Source organism: Melanerpes formicivorus, unplaced genomic scaffold (assembly GCF_026170545.1).
Source record: "Melanerpes formicivorus ecotype bairdi unplaced genomic scaffold, bMelFor1.0.p_v2 SCAF_18, whole genome shotgun sequence".
NCBI classification, from domain to species: Eukaryota; Metazoa; Chordata; class Aves; order Piciformes; family Picidae; genus Melanerpes; species Melanerpes formicivorus.
In genome coordinates, this window is record NW_027142370.1 from 4,545,875 (window position 1) to 4,571,954 (window position 26,080).

Sequence of the window (26,080 nt, forward strand, 5' to 3'; positions counted from 1 at the left end):
TGTTTGTTTGGCTAGGGGTTTTTGTTTGTTTGGGGTTTTGGGGATGTGGGGTGGGGAGTGTTGTTTTCTTGTAGCAGGGAGTTGGCACAAGAATGTCCAAACTCAATTTCTCCCCCTACAACAGTCTCCTGTGGGACAGGAGTCATGGCTCTCTCCTCCTCTTGGGCTGTCAACTCCCTTTGCCTCTCTCTGGGCTCCCCAGCACCATCTTGTGCTCTCAAATGCTCCCAGTGGGGAGGCTGCTCCCCTCCTGCTGCCCCTGTACTCCACACTGTCCCTGTGTCCCATGGAGCTGGACCAGCAGAGACCCCTGTGCCTGCAGGGAGAGGGGAGTTGCAGGTGGGATGCTTCTGTAAGCCCCGAGTGGTGTGGTTGTGGAGCTGGCCAGCAGTCACTTGGGGTCAGGGTGTCCCCTGAGAGAGTGAAAACTCAATCTCCAGAGTCTTTATTCAACACTGAATCATAAAATAGCTCCTTTACACAGGCTTCTGGGGATGGTTTCTTTTGTTAGTCTTTAAATACACATTGTTTACACTCGGCAAAGGGTCAAAGCAACAACATCAAAGTGCGTCTACAGGTGACAGTACCAACCAAAGTGCTAAAAACAGGGGCCGGGGCGGGCAGCGGCTGCCCAGCGCCCGCTCGCTCTGCCTGCTGTTGGACCCTGCTGCCCACACCACCACCCTCACCCCCCCCAGTCTCTGCTACACCCCCGGCCCCACCGCTCCCCCACCCTCCAGCACAGCACCTGGCATCGAGGACCTGGTTTAGCATCAAGGAACCCTGGGATGGGGAAGGGACAAGGGGGGTTTGGTTCTCCAGACACTGGCACATCGCTGCAAGAGACTAAAATAGACCTAAATTTATAGAGGCTTAAAAAAATAACTCGGGAGGCAGCCTCGCTGCCTTCCAGCAGGGGGAGGTCACTGTCCAGGGCCCCTTGGAGGTGGCTCGCCTGGGCTGGAGGCGACGCTGCCGTCAGGAAGCGTTTCAGGGAAAGGACCTCGCTGCTGGGAAGTTTCTCTTTGTTTTCCCTCCTCTGATTATCGCTCGCTCCCCAACAGCCATCCCACACCATTGCACCTGCTTGTCCCCGGCCCCAGCCCCCTCCACGGGGCTCAATCCCAAGACTGGATCAGAAAATCCCTTTTTTTTTTTGTCTGGTTTGTTGTTTCTTTTCTGCCGTGTGTGTGGGGGCAGTTTTCCCTCCTGTCCTCACGCCTGCAGGCCAGGGAGGGCCGTGCAGCAGCTTCGGCTCAGGGCAGGAGGGACCACATCGCCCGCGGCGGGGATTGTTTTGCCTCCCACTGATGGGGAGGGTCCTGCAATTACACCCCGCCCTGCTTTGCTCACAACAAACCATCTCCACTTGCTAAAAGTCTCTCTGTTCCCTGGGTTTGTGTCTTTCTTTCGCTCTTTGTAAAGCATTTTGTCATTTGGCACCAAGTCCCAAACGCTTCCGCTCCACCCAACCCGGCAGGTTTGCAACCCAAAGGCAGAGGCAAGAAGCGATGCGCCAGCTCCTGGGGCGGGCTCCTCAAAGAGCTGAGAGAAAATGTTCAACCACTTCAAGAGCCTTTACCAGCACTTTGCCTCTACTTTTTGTTCTATTTTAACCAAATTGGAAGCCTTATGGAGGATCCAAACCACACCTGGCCCCGGCTGTGCCTTGGGTGGCAGCGTGGACCATGACTCACGGCAAGAGGTGGGACATGATGTTGTTGCCACCTTTGTTTGATGGAGAAGTTTAAAAGCCTTGAATGGAGCCATCCTGGAAGGTTTTCCCTTTTCCTCATGACCTTACCCCTCCACAGGGGTCCCCAAAGTGGGAGTGGAGGGATGAAGGCAGGAGGAGGCAGCCAGTCCCTGGAGCATCCCTGGCTCCTGGGGGCTCGGGGTGATGGATGATGAGAAAAATCCAGCACATGAGCAGACAGAAAAGTGTGGATTTGGGATAAATTTGCCCCCCAAGCTGTCTTTGCTGGTGGTGTTCCTCTTGAGACCCCAGACCCACCCCCAAATTCAAGCAAAGGGGAAGGCTGAGAGCGTTGGCCATGGGGAAAATTTGGGCAAACTCACTAGAAAAGGAATAAATCACCCCAAAAATGATCCTGCGGGAGCCAGGTCTGGCAGGAACTGGTGGCACTGCCCATGCAGATCTGGGCACCACCATGACCCCGAGTGAAGGCTGCTCATGCTGGGCTGGGTGGTTGCACCCTGGCTTTTCCTGGGGATTGTCATCGCAGAGCCCTGCTGGGGCTTCTCTAGGCTCTAGAATGGGGTCGAGCTCCCACTGCTGCAGGCCTCTCCCTGCCGGCACCCCAACGCCCTGCAGGGTCTCACAGCCTTCCTGAGGGCTTTGGTATGTCTGAGCTCTCCAGCATTGCCAGAGGAAACAGGATTGAAACCCCATGACTGCTGTGGTGACTCCTCCAGCATCCTGTAGGGATCTGGGTGGTGCTGGAGGTTCTTGGGGGGAGCCAGGGGGAGCCATGTGCCGGCAGGACGGAGAGGGACAGCAGCAGGGAAGCATCACCACGAGGTCTGAGTGAGAAAAACCCACAGCCACTAATGAGCTCATTGCCATTAACAACTTGGGCAATTAGGAGCCACCAGGAGGGCTGGGGACATGCAGGACTCATTAACACCAAGCCTGTGTCACTGTGCCAGCCACCTTCATCCCCAGATGAGGAAGAGGAGGAAGAGACCTATCCAAGCCCTGGAGAAACGGGGGAGAAAAACACCTCCCACTTCCCATCTCCTACTCCTTGAACCTGCTCAAGGTCTTGCGTCAGCACAGGAATTTTTTGCAAGAAAGTGGCTTTGCTAAGCCAAAAGTTGGACTCTTTGGGAATGCCCCAAGGGGAAGTGGATGGTTTGGTCTGGTCTTGGTGAGGCACCAAAGCATCACATTCGGGGGAGACTGTCCTGCCACGCCGCAGAAAGCTCTCACACACCCACCCACACTCCACGCCGCCACGGCGAACACCAGCGGCTGCTGGCGGCACAGGCTTCACTGCTGAGCGCAGAAGGCTTCTCCAAGAGTCCTCAGCATCTCCCCTGGCTTCCCATCACCCTGTCTTGGCCTTCTCCATCACACCTGGAGGAGCTGGGGGAGCGGTCAGGCACGGGCTAGCAGCAAACCTGGAGCAGCCACCTTCAGTCTTCAGGCAGGACTCTCCAACACGACAGTCTTGAAGCACAGAGTCTATAAACATGCTGAGTAAATAATTTTCCTTTAAAATCTCTCTCTTTTTTTTTTCCTTTTCTCCTTCTTTATAGAAATAAATACTTACTTTGCTTCTTTTGTTTGTTTTTAAGGGAATTTCACAAGTCTCTGCACCATTTCGAGTGGTGACATCTCCACCGGGCCCACACTCGTGGCTGTGGTTTGGCCCCCGGGGGGGGTGGGTTTGGAACGTTGCTGGGTGGGATTTTTTTTGCTGGTTGGGGGCATCTCTTGCTCCTCCTGCCCCTGACTTATGCCTCCCCCGGGGTGGAGGTAAACCCACGTCGAGGAGCTTGTCCCTGGTGCTGTGGAGCTCGTCCAGTCCTGCCCACGGTGGGACATGGGAGGTTCTTGCAGGCGTTTCGTTGGGCTCCTGCAGTTTGTGCATACAGGGAGCAGCCTTCTCCTGGAAAGCTGCAGTCAGTGGGGGAAGGGAGGTGCTTCAGTGTGGGGGGTTATGGCCAAAATATCTTACCCTGTTCTAGAGGAGATGGTGTAGATGGGAGAAGAAGTGGGTGAAATGGTCTCCTGAGGTGGTTTCTGGGGTTGGAGACCCAAGGAGCTGTCTCCAGCCCACCACCAGCTTCAGCGGTTTGGAATTGATCTGGTTTTCTCTCAAGGTCCCCATGGGCTGTCAGCATGCTGGGAGCCCCCTGGCTGAGGTCTCTGCTCTTGTGCTGTAGATGAGGAAGGTGGTAGCATGTTGGGGTCTGCAGCCTTCTCCCTCCTGGCTGGATGCTCTGTGGCAGCCCATCCCCACAGGAGGGCTGGAGGAAGGCTCCATGCCCCAGGAGGGGCTCTGTCCTTGCAGCCATGCTGGCCAGCAGGCACCAAAATCTCCAGCGATGGTCCAGGGGAGAGGACAAGGCCCCAGAATCTGCTTCCCCCTTTTGGCTCCTTGCAGCTCAGCACGTTGGGTCCAAGCATGCCTGGTTGGGGCTCGAGGTGCAGAGGGCTGTGGTTAAGGCTGGTGTGTCCCTGCTGCTGGCAGTGCTGTGATGGCTGTCCCCCATGGCGTGGGCACCTCCTGGCACCTTCTCCTCAGGATGGAGGATGGAGACACATGCCAGATGCCTTTCAGAAGCCATTTCCTTTGGGAAAGGGAGGCTATTCTGGTGATGTCATCATTGCAGGCAGAATACAGCCAGAAATGAAAAGGGAGAATTAAAAACCCCAGCTGTGGCCACAGATAAAGAGATCAAGCAGGGCAGCTGGGTTGGTGCTTTCACCAGTAGCTTTGGATTTCAGGACAGCTTGGCCAGGGTTTCTCCTTCAGGCTGCTTGGGATGGCAATGAGAAGACAATCATGAGCATCCCATGTCAGTTCCTCTCTCTGCATGGGAGAGCTTGCTCTGCAGAAAGCCTGAGCATGTGGTGGATGGTGGTGGGGACAGCAGTGTGACCCGTGTCTCCTGGTGGATGGGGAGTTTGGAGATGGTTTATTGCCTTGGCAGGAAGGTTTGGTTGGAGAGCAAGTGAGGCTGGAAACCTCTGGAAGAGCAACCATCTCTCCTGGTGTCCTCTGGCTCCTGCAGCCTCTGGATGCAGCTCTGCCATCTGGGCTTGTGCTGTTGTGGGCTGCTGGTTTCTGGCCAGTATGGCCCCAGATTTGGGTGCCCCTCTGCTAAACCAATGACATGAACAGGAACACAAACCCTGCAGGAGCTCTGGGCACCATTTGCTCTGGAGGAACAGCTCCTTCCCACCCCACCTCCGCCAGCCCATGGAGGGGATTGAGATGTTCCACCTGGGATGAAGCAGCACCAAGTCCAGTGCTCTGCAAAGAGCCCATGGGGGTGGGCTGAGCCATCTTCATCTCCCACATCACCAAATGGCCAAAATAACCCCAGAAAGAGAGTCTGAAGAGAAAGACATTCCCCAAACACGGATCCTTGGCAACAAGCAGCTGCGGGGGGAGGGGTGTCTCTGAAGCCATCTTCCCTCCCGGGAAAGAGCACAGCCCTGCCACTTTGGGCAGCCAAAAAATGTCCTCAAGTAGCACCTTCTGGCCCAGCAGCTGGCCCCAGGGACGAGCACCGGCCCCCAGTCACTAAGGCCTGCAGAGTCTGGGGGGTTTGTGCGTGGGCCGGCACCACCCAGCTCCAGCCTGGCAGCGGGTGAGCGGCGGACGGTGGGTTTGGGTCCATGGGGCCTCTGGCTCTGCTGGGCAGAGGAGGGAATGTGCTTTGTGCTTCCCTGAAGGTCTAGCAGCCTTCTTCCACCTTGATGTGCAGTATCTTGGAGAAGCCAGGTCTCTTCCTCAGGGCCTGCAAGAGCAGCAGAGCGAATGGTTGGTGCGGCGCCAGGCACAGGTGGCAGGTGCCCTGCTCCTGGAAACACTCAAGGACCTACTGCCCCATGGGTTGAGCAGGAGAAAGGAGAGGACATCTCAGACCCCTGTCATGGGGAGGGGTCCACCTGGTTCTGTCCCCCCCATCGCAACCCATGGGGATTTGGCTTCCTTGCAGGACTGGCTCAACACCAGAGGGGACTCCACAACCTCTCTGGGCAGCCTGCTCCAGGGCTCCAGCACCCTCACACCAAAGAAGTTTTTTCCTCCTGTTCAGGCAGAACCTCCTGGGTTCCAGTTTGTGCCCACTGCCCCTTGTCCTGTCACTGGGCACCACTGAAAAGTGTCTGGCCCCATCCTCTTGCCCCTTCATCTCTTGCTGAACATTGATCAGCTCCCCTCTGGGGCTGCTCTTCTCCAGGGTCAACAGCCCCAGGGCTCTCAGCCTTTCCTCCTCACAGAGATGCTCCAGGACCCTCAGCATCTTTGTAGCCTCCACTGGACCCTCTTCAGTAGTTCCCTGTCTCTCTTGAGCTGGGGAGCCCAGAAATGGACCCAATACTCCAGATGTGGCCTCACTAGAGCAGAGTAGGAGGGGAGGAGAACCTCCCTCGACCTGCTGGCCACACTCTTAATAAACCCCAGGATAAAATTTGCCTTCTTGGCCACAAAAGCAGGCTGAGAAAGTCCACCAGGGGATGAAGTGAAATGGAGGCACCTGTTTTCCCCTTGGACACGTATGAGGATGTCTGCCTTGGAGACATTGAACAGGGCAAGGATAGCCCAAGCCCTGCTGACTGTCACAAGCTGGGCAGGGTCTGAAATTCAGCCTGTGCCTAGCGAGCTCAGAGGCTCTCTACTGAGAAACCTCAGCGGTAGGCAAGAATTTGTCTTCAGAACCTTATTAGGAGGCAGGACTGGTGACCCATGGGTCACCTGGGAAGGGTGTCCTTTACCTGCAGTTTGTTCACCATTTCTTCAAACATCTTCTTGGCTTCAGGGCTGTGAGGCTCCTTAAAGTAGTCCACAATGCCCACCTGCACCACGATGGACTTCAGGTTGCGGCACACACCTGGGGGCAGAGGTACCGCCTGAATTCACCATGCCTGCTGGAGAGAGAGCTTCCCCACGGCCAGGATGGACCCCCCAAGTCCATCCACTGCTCCTCAAGGCCTCATGCATTTGGGGAAACCTCACCCTGAAAATGGAGGGGACCTGCTCTAGCTGACCGAGACCTCTGTGGGGAGCATGGTGAGGTGGTGAACTTAGATACACCACAGACCTTGAGGCCCTGATCGCACTGAGGGGAGCACAGAGGCAACGTCTCCATCCTCCCTGTGACCTAAGGCAGGATCAGCTCCTCTCAACCCATCCTTGGCAGAAAGGTGTTGGATCCCCTCTTAGAAACCTTCCACCCAGCACCTTCCAGTGTTGGCAGCGGGATCCTGTGGGTGGGGCTGCATGACAGAGTGTGGCTCATGGCTCTGGATATCTAGGTGGCCTTGTGGTGATTCCCTCCCTGCACTGCTACTCACTGTTGAAGTGCAGCAGGGCTTTGGGGGTGACTGGCGTGGAGGTCAGCACCAGCATCTCCAGCCCCTTCAGCCCTTCTCGGCACACCTCTGCTGCGACCTCCTGGTTGATCTCCGCCACGTGGTCCAGCTCCAGGACCTGCAGCCGCATGCAGTTGCGGGCTGGAAGGACAGAGAAGCAGCATCAGCACCCCGTGGGGGAGCGATGAGGGCAGCTGGTGGGAGCAGGCTGGTAGGAGGGACGGGTGGCTGTGAGGAGGGGCAGGGCGCACTCATGGAGCAGGCTTCTCCACCCAGACCCCCAGGGGGCATCTCCTAGGGGTATACCCTACCTCCGTGAGGTCCCCTTCTCCTTGTCCCACGGGGGAGAGCTGCCTACCTAAGGATGCCAGTCCCTGGACGCCGCAGCCTGCGCCTCCGACGCCCAGCGCCCGCAGGTGCGGCCAGCAGCGGCCGATCATCTGGAGGCAGCGGTTGCTGAAACGTGTTGGCTGCTGGCTGAGGAGAGGAAGAAGAAAGAGCTGGGGAGAGCTGGCAGAAGAGCTTGCACCCCTCCCATGAGTGCTCCTGCAAGTGGTGTAGGACTGGGACCTCTCCCACCCCAGCAGGTGTTGCCACACCAGAAGGAGGTGTCTCCAGAGCAGACGTCTGATCAACCACCGTGGGCTGTGCTGCAGCCAGGAGAGGGCAGGTCCATGCACGCCCTCAGAGTCCCTCTGCCCCAAAATCTCCATCTTTGGAGATCCACCTGACAGGATGGGGCTTTGAGCTGCCTGGTCTAGTGGAAGGTGTCCTTGCCCATGGCAAAGGGACTGGACTAGATGATATTCAAAGTCCCTTCCAATGTAAACCATTTTATCATTCCATGATTCCACTGAGCTTTGTTGCTTGCAGTGACCAAACCAGTAGCTGAAGCCTGGACCTCTAGCCCAGGTGGAGAGGCCTACATGCTATGTGGCTTCTCCCCCAAGGAAGAAACAAGCCATCAAGGACCAGACCTCCAGCTTCTCCCCCTCTGTACACCTTGACCCAGACTGATGCAGAACATGACATTGCAGCAAACCTGCCAGGACTAAAACAAATGCTCAGGAGGCAGCCCTGTGGCATGGGGGTGAGGAGCCAAGGGACCTGCTCTGAGAGCCATGAACTCCTGAGCAGCCAGATGAGGCAGGGTGGAGATGCATCAGCATCTTCACACCCCCCATCCCCCCAAAAAAATGCTCTTCCAAAGCAGGAGCAACTGCAGCCAGCTCCCTAAGCAGCCACTTGACACCTGCTTAGACATCCAGGCCCTTCAGGGCTGCTGTTACTTGAGGAGCTCAGACGAGTGTTTGATGTTCAGTGTCACCTACCAGACCCATCACAGCTCCCCTTTCATCTCAGCCTCCCTGGAAACATTCCCAGCTTGTCAGGAGATGCCTACACCCAACAGTTCCCAGCCTTTGCAGGGAGAGATGGGCTTGAGCTCCCAGTTCTCCAGACTGGCCTCCAGAATTGCTGCTTCTTCCATCAGGAAGCAAATCTGGATCTGACCCCCAATTTCTTTCCACTCTAGGGGTGTCCCTCACACTCAGCCTGGCCTCTTCCTAACATGTTTCTTACCATGGATGCAGAGGTGCAACCTGGAGGGAGATGATGTCTCTGCAACCTGCTCCAAGGGCCCAGATGACTTCATGACCCACGGGGTCTGTAGAGCTCCTGGAACAATACAGAGGACAGGTGGTGGCCCTCACCAGCAGTGATGCCACCCCAGGGACTGTGTCTGTAGCCTCCATGCTGCTACACCTCTCTGCACCTGGAGGCAGACATCTGGTCAGTAGTTCTATCCCACGAACTAGAGTCCCAGCACCAACCCATGCAGGAAGGCTGAAGCCATTTCTAGCTGGATTGTGCAATGGCAAGAAACAAGGGGAGGTGAGGTTGAAGGTGGGGCTGAAGATGAGTTTGGAGCTCAGGGTAAAGGCTGAAGGTGAGGCTGGTGATTGAAGGTGAGGTTGAAGGCAGATGTTTTCCAGATGCAAAGGCAGCAAGTGGCTGAATTGAGGCTGCCAGGCTGCAGACCCTTGCAGAAGGAACACAAGGTCCTTGCAGACCCCACTGCCTTGGTTTCACCTGCCACCTGCCCAGCCCCTGTGGGCAAGGTGCCATGGGGTGGTTCAGCTGTTTCAGCTGATGGGTGGCTAACTTCCAGCAGAGGGAAGTGGCTGCTGCATGGCCTCTGTACTCTGTGGCAGCTGTGTGGTTGTGTCACCACATCTGTAGGTGGCTGTTGGCCAAAGGCTGCTGCAGGGGTTTGCTGTGGGCTCCTCCTTGGTCTCATGGAGGTATCAAACAGAGGCCCCATGCTGTCTCACTGCACCAAGCTGCCTCTTGAAGACCAAGGCCACACTTCCTAACTCCAAATGACCTACTTCAAAACTTCAGGCAAGCCTAAAAATAAGTGCTGGGTGTTAACTCCATCACTTCACACATCACTGGAGAGGGCTGCAGGAGCCCTTTGAGAGCCTGGTGGGGTGAGCAGAGCATGAGTCAGAGTCACAGGTTAGCAAGGTGCCAGGACACTTGGGCTTGTGCTCACACCCTTGGAAGGGCCGATGGAGAAGTCTTTGGGTTAAACATGGCAGCATTGGGCTGCTTCCTGGTGTGGGATCCCCAGGTCAGAGCTGTGTCTGAGCTCACTTGGATGAAAACAGAGGAGTGGTTTCCTGCCTGAAGGACTCTCCACCCTGGGCTGGTCGAGGACAGCCCTTAGCTGCAGGTGATGTGGATACCAAGGCAGGGGTGGTCTTCTGCAGGGTGCAGCAGGGCAAGGATCATCCTCCTCAAGTGTGTAGGAAAGGCAAATCCTGTATCCACAGGAGGAAGAGCCTCTTCAGAAGGTGACCAATACCAAGGGGCAGTCAGGGATCTCCTCCAGGACCTGTGACCTTCTCCAAGGCTGACACTATCATGGGCTTGGTGTCCCTGGTCTTGGGCAAAGCCTCAAGCTGGGGCTTAGCAATCTCATGGCAGAGCTATTCTAGGACAGAGGGACCCTGAGGTCTCTTCTCCTCATTAGAAACCTTAGTCAAGGGGTGACAGTCAGGTGGGACCTCGCTGGGCCCCAGTCTTGGTGCACCTCTTCCTCACCTTTCCCTAACATAAAGCAGTGTCCCCACACCAAGAGCCTGGTCACTTCCAGCTGCAGTGAGACCACTAACAGAACAGTGGGAATGGAGCTGGGAGGGAAATATCTGCATGGGAACGTGCCAGGAGAGGATGAGTGTTGCTTGGGGAGAGACTGGGGCTGCAGCTGGGCTGGGGATATTGCAAGGTGAATCCTTCACACCGGGCCAGATGGGCAGCATCCTGGCAGGGAACGGGGTGGGCATCAGAGGAGTCCCAGCACATCCTGTGGGTGTTCCCAGCCTTCTCTCAGCCAGGGAAGCAGAGAGTGGGAGGGGGGCATGCTGGTGGCCATCCTTACCGGTAGGTGACAGCCTGCAGGGCCCGGCAGTAGCAGCTGGCCAGCCAGAGGGAGCGGTCTGTCAGCACGTTGGGGCAGTGCGAGATGCGCAGGATCAGCAGGTTGCTGCCCGTCGCCTTCAGCAGGGACTCCAGCCCGGCCTCCAGGCAGCCCCTGCCAGGCATGGAGGCAAGGTCAAGCCCCTCAGCCACCCCAGGGCCACCCCAGGAGGGTGACATGTCCCCTGGGGATCTGTGGCTCCAGAGCTCCCTGAACCCACAGAAGGAGCTGGCGTGCAATGAACTTCCATCAGTTGGGATGTTGGGGTTCATGGAGCATCATCATCATCATCATCATCATCCCTGAGGAGCAGCAGCTCCAGCTGTGGGAGGAGGGTGCCTGGGGGTGTGGGGACTCACCGTGTGCTCTTCATGTAGTCCTCCTTGCTCTCCTTCTTCCCTCGCTGGCGTGGCTTGAGGTTTTGGAGGGTGAGGGAATGCATCTGGGTGCACCACTGAGACAGCATAGCCAGGAACTGGGGGGACAGGGGTGGCTGTCACTGAGGGGCACACCTGAGGCATGCCCACAGCACCCCTGCTTGGCAGTCCCCAGGCAGCTGTGTGTAGACACATGGTCACAACACACAGAGGCTTTTCTGGACACACACACCACACACGTGTGAAAGAGCACACACGAGGTCACCCAGGAGTGTGTGCCACCAGCACCAGGGGTGGCACCACAGAAGCACCTGGAAACGTGTCCACGTGTGAGCTCCTGCCCACGAGCATGCAGCTGTGAGCGTGCAACACATCCAGCTGCTGGTGCAGGCACACAGCCCTGCGCACCCCTGTCCCCACGCCCATGGTGGCATGACACACGAGTGATGCTCGTGCAGCTTCACCTTTCTGCAAGGGAGGTCCTGCCCTGGGCACCGCCATCCCCAGCCACGGTACCTTGGAGGACACCCTGGCGTTCTCCAGCAGCACCCGCGTCCACACGGCCGGGTGCCGGGCCACGAACTTCCAGTCCTTGCACACCTCGGCCGCCCGCAGCAGGGTCTTGGTGTCCAGGTAGGTGAAGATGCAGAAGAGAGCCGCCCGCATCTTCAGGATCTCGGGGCTGATCACCTCGCTGGAGTGCCCGGGGCTGCCCCTCTCCAGCCGGCACGCCTTGCCCCCAGCAGCCTCGGTCCTCGCTGCGGGACACCTACCGTCGGTTGCCACTGGGAAGGACATCGGGAAAGGGATGCCCCTTGCAGCGCCGGAGAGCCATCCTCATCCTCCACCCTCCAACCTCCCCATCCTCCCACCCCGCCGGAAGAGCACGGCGTGGTCTCACCCGTCAGCCGGCAGCTGCCGCTGGGCCGGGACGCAGCAGATCCGGGCGCCTCCAGCTCCCAGCCCTCCGCCTCTGACTCGGTGGTGCGGGACCCCACGTCGGAGACGTCGCCCTCCTCTCCCTCGGTGCTGTTGCGGTAGGGTCGGCGGTGCCAGTTTTGGATGGCCTGGCGGCGCAGCCCCGAGCCGCGGGCACCGTCCCGTGCCTGGTAGGGATGCCCATCGGTGGTGTCGTCGGTGGGACACGGCTCTGCGCTGTCGCTGTCGTAGCAGCCTGAGCTCTGCGACACGGCTTTCGCCCGGCTGGATGCCCTGGGGGACGGGGATGCTCACCCTCAGTGCTCACCAGGGAGCTCACACCCTTCCCATCGGCCAAGGAATGTACCTCGCACCCCATCTCAGCCAGGGCACTCACCCGGTGCTGGAGGAGGAGCGCTGGTTGGACACCAAGTAAGGACCATGTATGGCCAGCCCCGGCCCTGGGTGCCGGTCTCTCTGCAGGGAGGTGGGACAAAAGGAGCTAACGTGGCAAATCCCCAAACGTGGATGGTGCAGCTGAGGAAGATGAGCCCAGCAACCCACCCAGGGCCACACACACTTTGCAGTGTGGCCATTCCCAAGTGAGATGCAGAAGGGCATCTCCAACATCACCCCAGTGCCCACACACCATGGCAACACAGACCCACAGAGAAGCAGTTTCTCTTTGGGACATTCCCCTACCCCCCCCCCCCGAGGTGATCCATTTCCCCATGGGAACAGGATGAGGGTCGCTACACCTCCCTGCTCAACCCTTTGTAGCCATCAGAGGAGCCCCATGGGTGCGCGCCCGAAGCGGCTGGGTGCCCGTGCCTGTGCCCGTGGAGGTACCGCTCGGCCGATGGCCTTGGCCCCTGGTGTGCCACAGCGTCCCAGGCTGCCGTTTGGGGTGGTGCCACAGCTGCTGCTGATGATCTGAAGCTGCTTCTCAGCCCTGTCTGCCCGGTCCAGCAGCTCCTCGATGAAGTGCTGGAGGCGGACCTTGGCGTTGGCCTCGCGGGCAGCTGTCTCCTTCAGGAACTGGTCGATCTGCAGCACCTCCCTGCACAGAGGGACCTCTGGGTCACACCTTGATCCTTTTCAGCCCACCCCTGGTAAGGACCTCCATCCCTCTCTGGGAACTGGGTTGGGCAGGAGGGTCAAGGATACCTGTGTGCATCCAGAACATTCCATCATGGAATTAGGACAAGAGGAGATGGCCCCAAGTTGTGCCAGGGGAGGTTTAGGTTGGACATGAGGAACAATTTCTTCCCTTGAAAGGGTTGTCAAGGCCTGGCCCAGGCTGCCCAGGGCAGTGGTGGAGTTCCCATGCCTGGAGGGGTTTGCAGATGTGGAGCTGAGGGATGTGGTTTAGTGGTGGACTTGGCAGTGCTGGGCTAATGGCTGGACTGGATGATCTGAAAGGTCTCTTCCAACCAAAACAATCCTATGATCATCAGCCTGACTTGGGTCTGTGCCAACCCAAACAGCTCCTGGGCACGGTTTGAAGCAGAGCAGGGACCAAGGGATGCTTCTGGCACACAGGGTGGATGTGGCCACCTTCTTGTGGAAGGGGAGGACTTCCCTAGCAGCTTTACTGGGATGTACATTGCTCCCAGGGCTGGAGTCAGACCCCTGAGTGCAGTGGAAGAGAGGGAGGAGGATGATGAAGGAGGATGGTAGTGGTACCCTGCAATCTTCCAGCACCCTGACATCTACTCTGTCAGACTTTAAAGACCTTAAGGGCAGCTTGAAGCCCTTAAACCTCACACAGCCCCATAACCCATTAAGCCCAGTGGTTGCAGGACCCCAGCTCCCTCATTTACACATTAATTAGCAGGCGATGGGGAGCTTGGAGCCTGTGGACAAGAAGGGTTCACCCTGCTGAGGCACTGAGATGTCACCCCTGAGATGTGACCAGCTCTGAGGTGGAGCATGGCAGCAGCTCAGTGACCTGAGGTGGCCCCATCCCACCCCACACACATCTGCTGTCATCAGCTGCTCCCCACACCCACGGGCACGTCACACAGGGGCACACACAGCCCCAAAACACGTCTGGCCATCACACCTCTGCAAGGAGATGTGCCCTGTGGAGGCCCAGGGGCTCACCTGGACATGCAGAGCTGTCCTGAACCCCCACAAGCACCCCCAGAACCACCCTGACTTGCACAAGCACCCTGAAGCCCCAAACGCAGCTGCAGACCCTGACCCACCTGCACATCTAGACACGACCCACAGGCAGCACCACGAGCACAACCCCCCCGGCACAGCTACAGCTGGGCACACCTGCACAGTGGATGGTGCCCACCACACACCTGTGTGCACCACAGCTCTCACACCTTCACCCAGCAGCCCTGCAGAGCTACAGATACTGCCTGGATGGCTTCTGTACACCTAACCATGGCACACACAGCCACGGGCACCTGACCACGGTGCACCCAGCAGTGGCACACCCAAATAACATGCACCCAACCATGGACACCCAACCATGGACACCCGACCATGCACACCCAAACAACCTGTACCCAACCATGGACACCCAACCATGGACACCTGACCATGCACACCCAAACAACCTGTACCCAACCATGGACACCCAACCATGGACACCTGACCATGCACACCCAACCAACCTGTACCCAACCATGGACACCCAACCATGGACACCTGACCATGCACACCCAACCAGCCTGTACCCAACCATGGGCACCTGACTGTAGCACACCCCACCATAGACACCTGACCACAGAAACCCAGTGATGGACATCTGACCATGGCACACCCAAACAACATGTACCCAGCCATGGGCACCTGACTGTAGCACACCCCACCATAGACTCCTGACCACAGACACCCAGTGGTGGACACCTGACCATGGCACACCCAAACAACATGTACCCAGCCATGGGCACCTGACTGTAGCACACCTGAACATGGCACACCCAATCATGGACACCCAACCATAGACACCTGCCCATGCACAGCCAACCAAGGACACCTGGTTATGGACACCTGACCATGCACAGCCAGCCATGGACACCTGCCTATGCCCTACCCAGTTGCACTGATCTGCATAGGAATGCAAAGGAAAAGGAGGGAGGAGCCCCTGATGACATCATTCCCGCTGCTGGTTATTAATTGCCATGTAATTACTGATTAATTGCCTTCCCCCCAACCTGCCCTCTGTGGGGTGAGCCTGGGAGCTTCCTGGTCATGGTCAGGGAGGGCTCCCAGCCGGTGGCCACTGGTGATTTGGAAGGCAAATGGGGCACTGGCACAGCAGGTGTAAGGTGATGCTGATGGTATCGCCTCCTTCCCTCTCACTCCATGGCCAGGGTGGAAAAACAAGCCCCAGCAAAGCAAATGGAGCCCAGGAGCAAAAAGCCTCCCGTGGGGACAATGGCCTCATGGTGTTCTGGAGCTTGCAGGGCTGAGTTTGAGCACCATGGTGACAGCCAAGGGGTAGGAGGATTCTTGCAGGAAAGAGAGATGCAGGAGGTAATTTAAGGGCTTAAAACCAGGTTCTTGGGTGGTGACAGTATCCAGGCTCCACCACAGACCACATAAGACACATTTGACCCATCAGTCCCTCCCTGCCCACCCTGTCTTACGTCTCTACTGCTCCAGACTGGTGGTCCTTACCCTGCCACCATGCACCCCCAAGATGCCCCTGGACAACACCCATGAGGCAGCTGATGGCAGTGCCCCAATCTCTCCATTGCCTGTCCCCTACACACACATCCAGTCCAAGAAGGCCTTATCCAGCCCCAGCATCATCCCACTGCCCATCCCAGGACCATCCCTATCACCAGCAAGTCCTGTGAACCTCATTTCTGAGCTGCAGTCGTTATTTTGGAGTCAATGTCTTTAGCAAACATGCTGATGAGGGTGGGGACTAAGACAAGCCTTGAGGAATTCCACCACTGTTCCCAGACCAGCACAGCCATGACTGGCCCCCCACTAACTCCACCCTCATTGTCTTTCCCCATGGTGGCCTCCAGCTTTGCTAAGGAACTCCTGAGGAGCAAGGTCTAGTCTGCTTGAGCAACAGAGGTGGGCAAAATTACCCAGCACTTGACCAGAGGAAAACTTGGGAGTGGCTCTGGGGTGGGAAGGCAGTGTTGAGGGGGGGACATGGGATGAAAATGAAGGTAGCAGTGCCACAGCCCTAACAGCAAATGGAGCTCATAGTGCTTGGGCTGTGCCACCCTCCTTCTGGGAGGAGAAACCCTGAATTGGGCATGGCCAAAGTTTATAGCCATGGGACAGGTGGGTGGGGTTGCTCTGGTTGTACAGGGCTGGGTGACTCAGCTGTGGAGCTGGAGGAGATGACCCAGCCCTGGTTTTGGGGAGGACACCCTTTGGTATTAGAGATGGACTGCAGTAACATGCCCACCACCGTGCTCCTCGGCAGGACAGCAGGATGCCCACGTGCATCCTCAGCCTGGCCACCTCCTGGGCACACTGGTGGCTCTGGGACAAGGTCTGGCATGGTGTGACCCAGCTTGGTCACAGCCATGGAGACGCTCAGGTGTGTGTGGACACTGCCCATGAGGGAAGAGATGCAGAGTCTGCTGAGAAGTGATGCTAATGGACACTGTCACGGGGATTGTGCTCTTGGTCTGAGGGTTTGGTGATGGCGCTGGGGGCTTGCCGCTGGGGACCTCTTTCCCCCCACCCTGCAGCCAGGAGAGGAGGCAAAGGACTCACTGCTGCTTGCGGGTGAGCTCCTGCTCCTTCTGCACCAGGTCCTGCTTGAGGGAGGCCAGCATCTCCACGCTGACGTCCACCTGGCGGGACAGCTCCGACGCCCGGTCCTCCAGCTCCTGCTTCTCTCTGCTGAGCCGCAGGCTCTCCTGCTTGGCCTTCTCCAGCTCTGAGCTCTTGCGGTCCAGCTCCACCTGGAGCCGCCCCACCTGCGAGGCGATCTTCTGCTCCACCTCCTCCGTCAGCTTCTCCAGCCTCTTGTCCACCTCCAGCTTCTCGAAGGCGCGGATCTTCAGGCGGGCCAAGCCTTCCTCATAGGCGGCATCCATCGTGGCCGGCGGCGTCGGGGCCGGCGCCACGGCTTTGCCCCGGGCGAAGATTTCGGTCAGAGGGATCTCGATCTCGTGGACATAGCGGGGGGAGGGGGAGGAGGACGGGGCCGGCTCCAGCTCCTCGGCGGGGACGAGGTCGCAGGAGAAGCGCTGGTCCTTGCCTTGGAAGGAGGTGCTCTCAAAGTAGTCCCTCCGGGCGGCCGGCGTCAGCAGGGCGCCGTCGGCGGCCAGGGGGAAGACGGCGGCGTCGCAGATGCTGTTGGTCTTGGAGAGGACGTAGAGGGTCTCATAGGTGTGGTTGTACTCCAGGTGCGCCCGCAGCGAGGAGAGGCTGCGGAAGCGCTTGTGCTCCCCGCACCGCGGGCAGCGGTAGGGCAGGTCCAGCGAGGCCATCCCTCAGCTCTCTGCCCCGGCGCAGGGGAACCGCACGGCCCTGCTCATGGCACGGCAGGCATGGGCTGGAGGCACGGGGGATGGGCTGGGGAGCCCCGGGCAGCGGGGCTGCAGCGCTGCAGGGGCATGGCGGGGTGAGAGCCCTGGGGGGAAACTGGGGGTCCAGAAGTTCTGGGGGGTGTGTCAGCATCGGCTGGTGCCAGGCACTGGAAGAGATAGGGGTGTTAGTGGTACAAGGAAGCCAGGTCCCAAAAAGCCCCTCCGTGGTCCTTCTTCTTGGTCTCCTCTCTGCCTCCATCCTCCCACCTTGTATTCCTCCCACGGGAGCACAGCAGTCAAGAAGGTGCCCAGCCCTTGGCAGTGTGCACAATCCTTGGGAAGCTCCACAACCCCTAGGAAGACTCACAACCCTTGGAAAGATCCACAGCCCTTGGAGAGGTATGCAGCTCTTGGGAAGATCCATAGCTGTTGGGAATGTCTCCCACCCCTTGGGAAGGTGCACAACCATCAGGAGGGCTCACTACCATTTTGGGAGGAGTAGGCATCAGGAAGGTGGACAACCCATGAGCAAACTGCTGCAGAGGGATGACCCTTGGGCACACAAATGAGTCCCTGCAGTATCAGAGGGCTCCAGGCCTCAGGAGCATCCCCTGTGTCTGATACTGGGGTGCTGGGACCCCCCTCTTTCAAGCAGAGGGAGTCACAGACCAGCCCATGCAGCCTTTCAGTAGGATTCATCTCCAAGAGCTACTTCTCATCAATGGTGCTGTGGGACTCCCCAGCTCTGTCCAATAGAGAGGACAGGGTGGCTTCCTGTGCTCAGGCAAGTGAGGATCCCCACAGGGACCTGGTTTGTCCCCCATTTGCAAAACCCTCCAAGAAATCAGAAGGGGTGTTGGTGGGGTGGGGAATCCACCCTTGTAAAATGGAATAAGACAGCAAAAAAAAACCCAATGTGGGAGGTCACTGTGGTCTCCAGCCTGGGAGGCACAAGCACCCACGGGGGTGCATTTTCCCAGTGTTTTCACCCCAAAGCACTGAGGGCACTCAGGGGTGGGACCATCCCTTGTTCATCCCTCTGCACTATCCCCAAAAGGGCTCTTCCCACCACCCTAAAATCCCTCTGAGGTCCCTGTGCCAACCCTCCAGCCATGCTCATTGCCAGGGTGGCATCCCCTGTGGCTCAGCACACCCAGGTGACGAGCTATGGCAGACCATTTTTAAGGGAAAAATCAGGAAAAGGTGAGAATCCATTAGAAAAAAAGAAAGAAAGAAAGAAAGAGAGAGAGAAAAAAGAGCTACTGGGAGGATTTCTGGACCTGCTCAGCCGGGTTTTGTGGTGGCTAGGTGGCTACACCCTGGCATGTTAACCCCACCTGGGTGACCATCTGCACCAGCCTGGCTGAAACCCGGGGAACACAAAGCACTGCCAGCAAGTCCGGTTGCTGCCAATGGGATGAGAAAGCTCTTTTCCACCCTAGGGACGGGGCCACAGCGTTGTGTCACCCATGTCTCAGGCCTGAATCCATGCCCGTGTCTCCCCGGGGTACCCAACCAACCTCGCTCCCCACTTTCCAGCCATAAACCAAGGCAGGATCTGGCCCAGGCAGGTCCAAATGAACACATCGCCCTGTCCGGGTCCTGGGCCGCTCCTACCCTGACCACAGAACCTCTCCTCCCCGCCTAGCAACCACCAGGACTGAAGGGAATCGTGAGAGTGGAGTCATTACTACGGCAGCCACGCCAATAAACCCACAAGCATCCGGAATCGCTCCCGTCGCCGGGAGATTGCAGCAGCGGCTGGAGCCCAGCCCCGGGCTGCTCTGGTGCCGCTACCTGCGATTCATCATGGATCCTTTCTTCACATTGTTTCACGCCTTTCCTGCCCCTCTCCAGCCCCATCTCAACGACAAATAAAAAGAAAATTGCCAGCAGGCAGCTCTGCTCCCCGGGATGAAAGGGAAGGAGGAGGGAGAAGAGGGTGGCCGTGGTGGATGCTGCCGGGGTGGTGGATGCTGCCGGTGCTGTGTCTGCTGGTCCCCATCCTCCCCCTGGTCTCCATCCTTCCCTATGTCCATATCCTCCCCCTGGTCTCCATCCCTCCCCTGGTCCCCATGCTCTCCCCGATCTCCATCCTCCCCCCGGTCCCCATCCTCCCCCCGGTCCCCATTCTTCCCCAGCTGAAGCTGCAATGGCAGCGGGGTGGGGGCACCACGATGAAGGAGGGTGGCTGAGAATGAGGCTTGTAGGAGGTGGGCATGAAAAGCCGGGGTGCGTCCAGACCCCCCCACCACCTGGAACAAGGAGCGGCGGGTCCCTCCTCACCTCCTGGCAGCGGCTTTGTCCCCGTTGTGTCCCCCCCTGCTCCTTGGGGAACGTGGGCGAGGAGTATTCTGGGGACAAGCCACCACCTCCCAGCACATCCCGCCCGGCCCCGTACCTGCTTCTGGCCGCCGACCTCCTGCTGCTGGCTCGGTGGGCGAGGGCAGCATCGCTCCCGCTTCCTCACCGCCGAACCGGAGGGAAAGGGGGGCAAACGGGTTAGGGGGGTGGGGGGGGACACACGAAGCGGGGCACACCCGCACCGGTGAGCACAAAGGAGGAGGCTGCCGGGCGGCTCAGGGCTTTGTGGGGTGGGAGGGCTGCGGGGCAGGGGGGCTGCGGCTCGGGGGGGCGGCAGCAGCCGCACGAAGCATCCGGCTCCCCGCGGCCCGCACCTCCATGGCAGCCAGGCCCTGGGGAGGGAGCGAGGGAGGGAGGAGGGTGGTGGCTGCGGGAGGAGGAGGAGGAGGAAAGGAGCAGAGGCTGAAGGCCCCGGTGGGGTGGATGGAGCGCTGCTGGGCACCCTGGGGATGATGGGTTCCCCGGGGCGCTGGGGGCTAAGGGGGGGCTGTGCGTGGCGAAGGCAAGGGGGAGGGATGCAGGGAAGGATGGAGGGATGGATGGAGGGAAGGAGGGAGGGCGAGCGCAAGCAGCCGCCTCCTCCTCCGATGCAGCCGGAGCCCGGAGTGCTTCTCTCGGCCGCCTTCCTCTCTCACAGCTCCCTCTGCCTGTCTCCCCACGAACACCGCGGGCCCTCCGCCGGCTCTTGCTGCCATGCGGCAGCTCATCCTGAATCTCCCCTGCCCCTCAGTCCCACCCTTTCCCACCACAGTGAAGACCCTGTCCCTGTCCGGCTCCCGGCTGGGATCACCCCGCAGCATCCTCCCAGACAGAGCAGCTGGCATGGGTTGTGTGGCCAAGCATGGCCACCTGCATTGCTCCTTCCCCATCCTGGGCTGGACCCAAGGTTCCAAGGACCCAGGGTAGTTTTTTTGGACAGTTTCTGAGCATCCCAAATTGGTGCTGTTCTGGTCCCTGAGCTTGGTCCTAATTGAGTCCCTGAGCATCCTGACTTGGTCCCTAGCTGCTCATCAAGTGCTCCAGTTTGGTCCCGAGTCCCTGAGCACACTGGCTTGGGGGAACAGCTGGCCCCAAAGCAACCTGGCTTGGTCCTGATCCAGTTCCTGTGCCCTACAGCTTGATCCCTGGCTTGGCCTTGATCCAGTCACTGAGCATCCTGACTTGGTCCCTGGTTTGGTCCCTAGCTGGTCACCAAGCACTGCAGCTTGGTCCCAAGTCCCCAGTCATCCTGGCTTGCTCTTGACCTAGTCCCTGAGCACCCTGGCTTAACTGCTGGATCAGTCCTGATTGAGTCCCTTCACATCACCTTGGCTTGATCCCCAGACTGGCCTTGATCCAGCCCCTGAGCATCCTGACTTGGTCCCTGGTTTGGTCCCTAGCTGTTCACCAAGCACTCCAGATTGGTCCTGAGTCCCTGAGCACCCTGGCTTGGCTTCCATCCAGTTCCTGAGCACCTCAGCTTGGTGCCCAACATTGAAGGCACCCAGCACTGAGGCTTTCTTGCCTCTGATGTTGACATGGTGGGAAATGGCATCCCTGGGACCAGGATGCTGCCAGCCTGGGAGTGAATGGTTGTGCCATTCCCTAAGTAGTCCCAGGTTTCAGGGTACAACTGCTCCTACTAACAGGCAGTGTTGTGCTGGTCCCATCCCACCCCTGATCAGCAGCACCCAACTGCTGTGGTGGGTGCCCTGCTCCCTCCTGCCCTTCCTTGCCAGCACTGGCCAGGTGAGCAGAATGAAGGCTCAGGGTGCCCTGCACAGCTTTCAGGCTCAGCATCAAGAAGAGATGCTCTTTTGGAGGGGTGTTCATAAAGGCCTCATGTATCACCTGTGGCTGGTGGCATAGGGGAAAGCTGCTGGCTGCAGTGAGAGCTCATGTCCCGTGGAGAGGTGCCCAAAGGATGCCTCTTTCCAAAGGAAACATGGGTGCTAAGGTCCCTGTTAGCAGTATCTGGGGTGTCCCCCCAGAGGAAAGGTTTATCCTGGTGCCCAGGGTCATTTGCATCCTCTGGAGTAGTCCTTGCTCAGGATCAGGCTCTCACACATGGTGGGTAGTTTGGCTGCTGCTGGGGACAGCAATGCTCAGGGCTTGTGGGTGCCCACCTGAGGGTCATGAGCACCCTTGGGTGCCCTCAGAGGTGTGAGTTCCCAGTGCAGGTGCAAGGGGATATTTAAGATTTCCCTCCTAACCAGGTTTCCTCCTGGCCCCTTTCCCAGTCTCACTCCTGCCAGCAGCCTTCAGGGACCCCGTGTTCCCTGCCCAGCTTCACACCCCACCTCTCTGTGCCTCCACCCCATGGCAAGCTCGGTGTGGGGCAGTGGGTTTGCTGATCTGATGGTGTAACTGCTTACTCCCAGAATGCTCCAGCTCCCGTGTCAGCAAAGGGCTGGGTTACAGGAGGGGCCGTGGGGGCAGATCCCATCTCTCCAGGAGACAAAATCTGCCAGATTCAGCTGTGCTCAGCAACCCTTCCCTGCCTCAGATTCCCCCTCTGCAAGAAAAGGTTGATCACCCCTAAAACATCTTGAGTGATGGCGACCACCAAGCCCTGAGCCAGGGGCACACCACCCCATCGCTGCTGCCCAGCTCCCTCCATTCCCACAGACACCTTCTCCTCAGGATTAATTAAACCCAAAGCCTGCTGTGCCCCATCTGAGCAAGCACCTCCTGCCAGAAGGATGAGAGTTTGGGGGATAATTTTGGGGTTTGGCTGTTTTTTAACTGCTGGAGGAGGAAGGTTCTGCTCTCAGCAGCACCTTCCAGGCTGCAGTATCTCCTCCTGAGCCACCCAGTCGCTGGTTGGTCCCAGGAGAAGGGAAGCAGCATCTCTTGGCCACCTAAAATGCAGAAAGGGAGGGAGCAAACAGCCCCCCTGGCTTCATGGAGGACCACATCCTGCCTGCTTGCCTCTGCCTGATGGCACCTGGATCTCCTCCAGCCCTCTGGAGGTGCCAGGTTGAAGATGAGGAGCAAAGCTGTTGTTTCACTCCATTCCTTGTGGGTGAAACCTGCCAGCATGCATGTGAGGGAGCCAGGTTGGACTATGGGACCCTCACCGTGGATCCCAGGGCTCTGGATTCAATGAAAGCAGACCCCTTCAGGGGCTGGCTCTAATGGAGTAAACTCAAAGCCACCTCCCGGCAGGGAATGGGAATCCTTTAGCCACTCACCCATGAGATTAGGCTCTGCTCATGAGGAGGGTGGCCACCCCCCACCTCCCCACCCCCCTTCTGCACTGACTGAATTCTCTCTCCCAGCACCTTTTCCCTTTGGTGAGGTCAAAATCACAAGAGAAGCAGCCCCAGCACTGGCTGCAGTGTGGGACTGGAAGGCAGAGAACAACCCCAGAGAAGTCTTGGATCAGCTCAAAGCTTTTAATTAGAAAAATAGAGGCTTTTTTGGTTTTTCCTGAATAGATTCTTTCTCTTTTTACAAACAGGAAAATAGTAACAACAATAAGGACATCACCTCTCCAAAGGGCTGCCCTGTGGCTTCTCTCCCCCTCAGGAGAAGGAACCGGTGCAGCCCCAGCCCCTGGCCCTTCTGGCCAGTAAACAACCAGCTGGAAGCATGGTGTGAAGGAGGACATCTCTGTCGGGTAGCTGCAAACTCAGGACGTCCATGGGTTTGGCTGTATCAAAACCCCACCTCGGTGGTGGCTTCTTTCTCTGCGTGGGTTTTTCCTTTCCCCTTCTTGGATCAGGAGCTGTAACAAATGGCTCAGTCCCAGCAGCCTGGAGATGGCTCTCGGTGGCTGGAGCTGCCACATCCCGCTCCGCAGCCAAGGGTCCGGCGCCGCGGCATCACCTCTGCCTCCCACGTGCCCTTCTCCTCCCCAGCACGGCCCAAGCTGCTGTCACCTTCTCCAGGGCTACCCCAGGAAGCTATTCCCACCCCGGCTCTCCCATGAGACGCTCGAGGGACCTCGGGAAACGCCATCTCCCGGCGCTCGTGTTGGGAGCTTCACAGTGTCCCGAAGGAGAGCCCTACCGAGAAGAACCCCAAACCTTTGAGCTTCTCCTCCGTCCGCGCCTTCTGCTTCAGGTGGACCTTGCTGTGCCGCTTCTTCTCGTCGCTCCTGGCGAAGCGGCGGCCGCAGGTGTCGCAGGAGAAGGGCTTCTCGCCGGTGTGTGTGCGGATGTGGGTGGTGAGGTGGTCGCTGCGGCTGAAGTTCCGCAGGCAGATGCGGCACTGGAAGGGTTTGTGGCCGGTGTGGATGCGCAGGTGCCTGTTGAGCTCGTCGGAGCGGGCGAAGCTCCGGATGCAGTTCTCCACCGGGCAGGCAAAAGCCTTCTCGTGGGGCTTCGGGCAGAAGCATTTGGAAGAGCACTTGGTCCTTCGGGTCTTCTTCTTGGGCTCAGCCAGGGCAGGAGGGTTGGTGGGCAGCAGGGGAGGGATGGAGGAAGAGGTGGAGTGGCCCAGAAAGTCTGTGGGGGGGACTGAGGGTGAGGGGTGAGGATGCAGCAGCTCAGTGGAGCTGATCAGACCCGGCAGGACTTCAGGCTGGGCCAAGGAGGTGTCAAACTCTGGCATTAATGGAGGAGGAAGGTTGTGGATCTTGGTGTCAGTGAAGTCCCCGCGGGCTGGGAAGTTTTCTGGCTCACAGCCGAAGCCCAGCTGGGTGCTGAAGCAGGCAGCATCCTCTGCCAGGCTGCCAAGCTCTGACTGGCAGCTGACGGACAAGACGCTCTCCATCTTGGAGCCCAGCAGGTGGAACAGCCCCTGGCTGCTCTCTGCGGTGGGGAAGGCTTCTGGAGAGTGGTAGCCAGTGGGCAAGTAGGCCTGATGCTGGGTGACAGGCTCCCACTGGGCACAGGAGGCTTTAAACTTGTCCAAGGGTGGGGAAGCAGAGGGCAGCTTGATGTCCTGCTTGCTGTCCAGGAGCTTGGGCTGGAAGAAGCACTGCGAGGTGTCTCCTAAGGCGGGTTGTGCCTGGAGAGGCTGAGCACCCTCCGCCGAGGGGAAGCCGCCATAGCCCTGCTCCGGGAAGGGCGTTTGGGTGGATCCGCTCATTTCGGGCTGGCAGGTGCTGTAAAGGTCCAGCTGGCTCTGAGCCACCTCAGGACAGGGGTAAAGAGAGTCCAGGTGCCTTTGGTGGCCCTCAGAGGAGGCGAAGGGGGAGATGCCCAGGATGCCGGACATCAGGTTGAAGAGGGATTCCTGGTCCTGGGGATGCTCTGGAACCGCCTTGATGAAGAAGCTGCCGGTGTAGCTGAGCGAAGGGGAGGGCTGGCTGCCCAGCAGGGAGTAATCCACAGCCCCAGTGTTCATCGGGGTGCCCAGCAGCTCACCTGGGGACAGAGGGGATGGCGGTTAGAGGGATGGAGGGATGTGAGGATGGGAGGGGTTGGGACACGGGGGAACAGCGGGAGGCTGGTGTTGCGTCACTGTGAGATCCCCGTCCCACCCGTGTCTCCTGGACCTCACAGGGAGCTCTGGGCTTCACCCCACTTCCTTGGGAGAACACCCAGGACCCTTTTCCTGGGCTAGCAGGGGGCTGCTCCCACAGCCAGGGGCTGGGAGGCAGAGGAGGAGGAGATGCCTGATTCCTGGCTGCAGCCATCACTCCCAACGGGGCTCCCTTATCCCCAGCCGGCTCCCCCCGCCCTTACTTACCCCCCAGGAAATCAGCCTCTGCCAGAAGTTGCTGCTCAGGCTGCCCCAAGCTCTGCAGATCCCCTGGCTTCATCTCGCAGTTCTCCTCGTACTTGGAGTAAAGCGGATCCGGGCAGGAGAAATCCATAACGTTCAGCATCTCGCCTGGAAGCGACGCTGGAGCGGGGAGAGCGGGAGGATGCTGGTGGAGAGCTGGTGGATGCGGGGTGAGAGCCGAGGGGGATGAGCGGGGACAGCTAGGGGATATTCCGGGATGCTTGGGATGATCCGCGGAATGCTCGGGGAGAGCCGGGGGATGCTCGGGAGTGGTTGGGGTAATCCAGGGGATGCTCAGGGAGAGCCGGGCGATGCTTCTGGATGTTTGGAATGATCCGGGGAATGTTCCGAGGTGCCCGGACTGATTCAGGGGCTGCTCGGAGTGGGTGCCAGGGATTGTCTGGGTGATGCTCCGGGATGCCTGGGGCAATCCGGGGAATGCTCCGAGGTGTGGGGGGCAATTCGGGTGATGCTGGGGAGCGATCCGGGGGTGCTGTGCCCAGGGGTGTGTGTGTGTGGGGCAGCTCCTGGTTGGGGGGGGCAGGCAGGAGCAGGCAGGGCGGGCAGCAGCGGCAACCCGTGCGAGCACCCGGCGCTGCCTCCCCGCCGCCCCCTTTATAGCTGCAGCGGGGCTGCTCCGACCCTTCCGCCGCAGCCATTTCTGGAGTCCCCAGTGAGGCTGCCGTGACGTAAATGCCCAAATATGGACTCAGGATGTAGGCTAGGGAGTCCCAATAAGGAA

General features: G+C 58.9%; 2 protein-coding genes across 2 annotated transcripts; both read right to left on the bottom strand.

Annotated features, from left to right (window-relative positions):
• Positions 1-440: 440 nt before the first annotated feature.
• Positions 441-20,164, bottom strand: FBXO41 (F-box protein 41). The gene is made up of 13 exons (XM_068149425.1): positions 19,721-20,164; positions 16,559-17,486; positions 12,683-12,911; positions 12,249-12,328; positions 11,835-12,145; positions 11,450-11,718; positions 10,916-11,031; positions 10,518-10,670; positions 8,654-8,749; positions 7,431-7,549; positions 7,055-7,213; positions 6,476-6,591; positions 441-5,496 (listed from the first exon to the last, which is right to left on the bottom strand). The coding sequence occupies exons 2-13, from the start codon at positions 17,278-17,280 to the stop codon at positions 5,434-5,436; spliced, it is 2,433 nt and encodes an 810-aa protein (XP_068005526.1). The 5' UTR covers positions 17,281-17,486; positions 19,721-20,164; the 3' UTR covers positions 441-5,433.
• A 2,919-nt stretch (positions 20,165-23,083) lies between these two features.
• EGR4 (early growth response 4) lies at positions 23,084-25,868 on the bottom strand. Its single transcript, XM_068149704.1, has 2 exons — positions 25,303-25,868; positions 23,084-24,977 (listed from the first exon to the last, which is right to left on the bottom strand). The coding sequence occupies exons 1-2, from the start codon at positions 25,439-25,441 to the stop codon at positions 23,650-23,652; spliced, it is 1,467 nt and encodes a 488-aa protein (XP_068005805.1). The 5' UTR covers positions 25,442-25,868; the 3' UTR covers positions 23,084-23,649.
• Between the last annotated feature and the right edge of the window lie 212 nt (positions 25,869-26,080).

Bases quoted from the DNA above. Each gene is read 5' to 3' on its own strand.
- FBXO41 (XM_068149425.1), bottom strand. From the start codon at position 17,280: ATGGCCTCGCTGGACCTGCCCTACCGCTGCCCGCGGTGCGGGGAGCAC. The intron at 12,329-12,682 runs GCACGGGCACCC...ACCTCCCTGCAG, and splicing joins CGGTACCTCCACGGGCACAG to AGAGACCGGCACCCAGGGCC. The intron at 7,550-8,653 runs GTAAGAAACATG...TCCTCTCCTCAG, and splicing joins GTTGCACCTCTGCATCCATG to CCAGCAGCCAACACGTTTCA.
- EGR4 (XM_068149704.1), bottom strand. From the start codon at position 25,441: ATGCTGAACGTTATGGATTTCTCCTGCCCGGATCCGCTTTACTCCAAG. The intron at 24,978-25,302 runs GTAAGTAAGGGC...CTCTGTCCCCAG, and splicing joins AGAGGCTGATTTCCTGGGGG to GTGAGCTGCTGGGCACCCCG.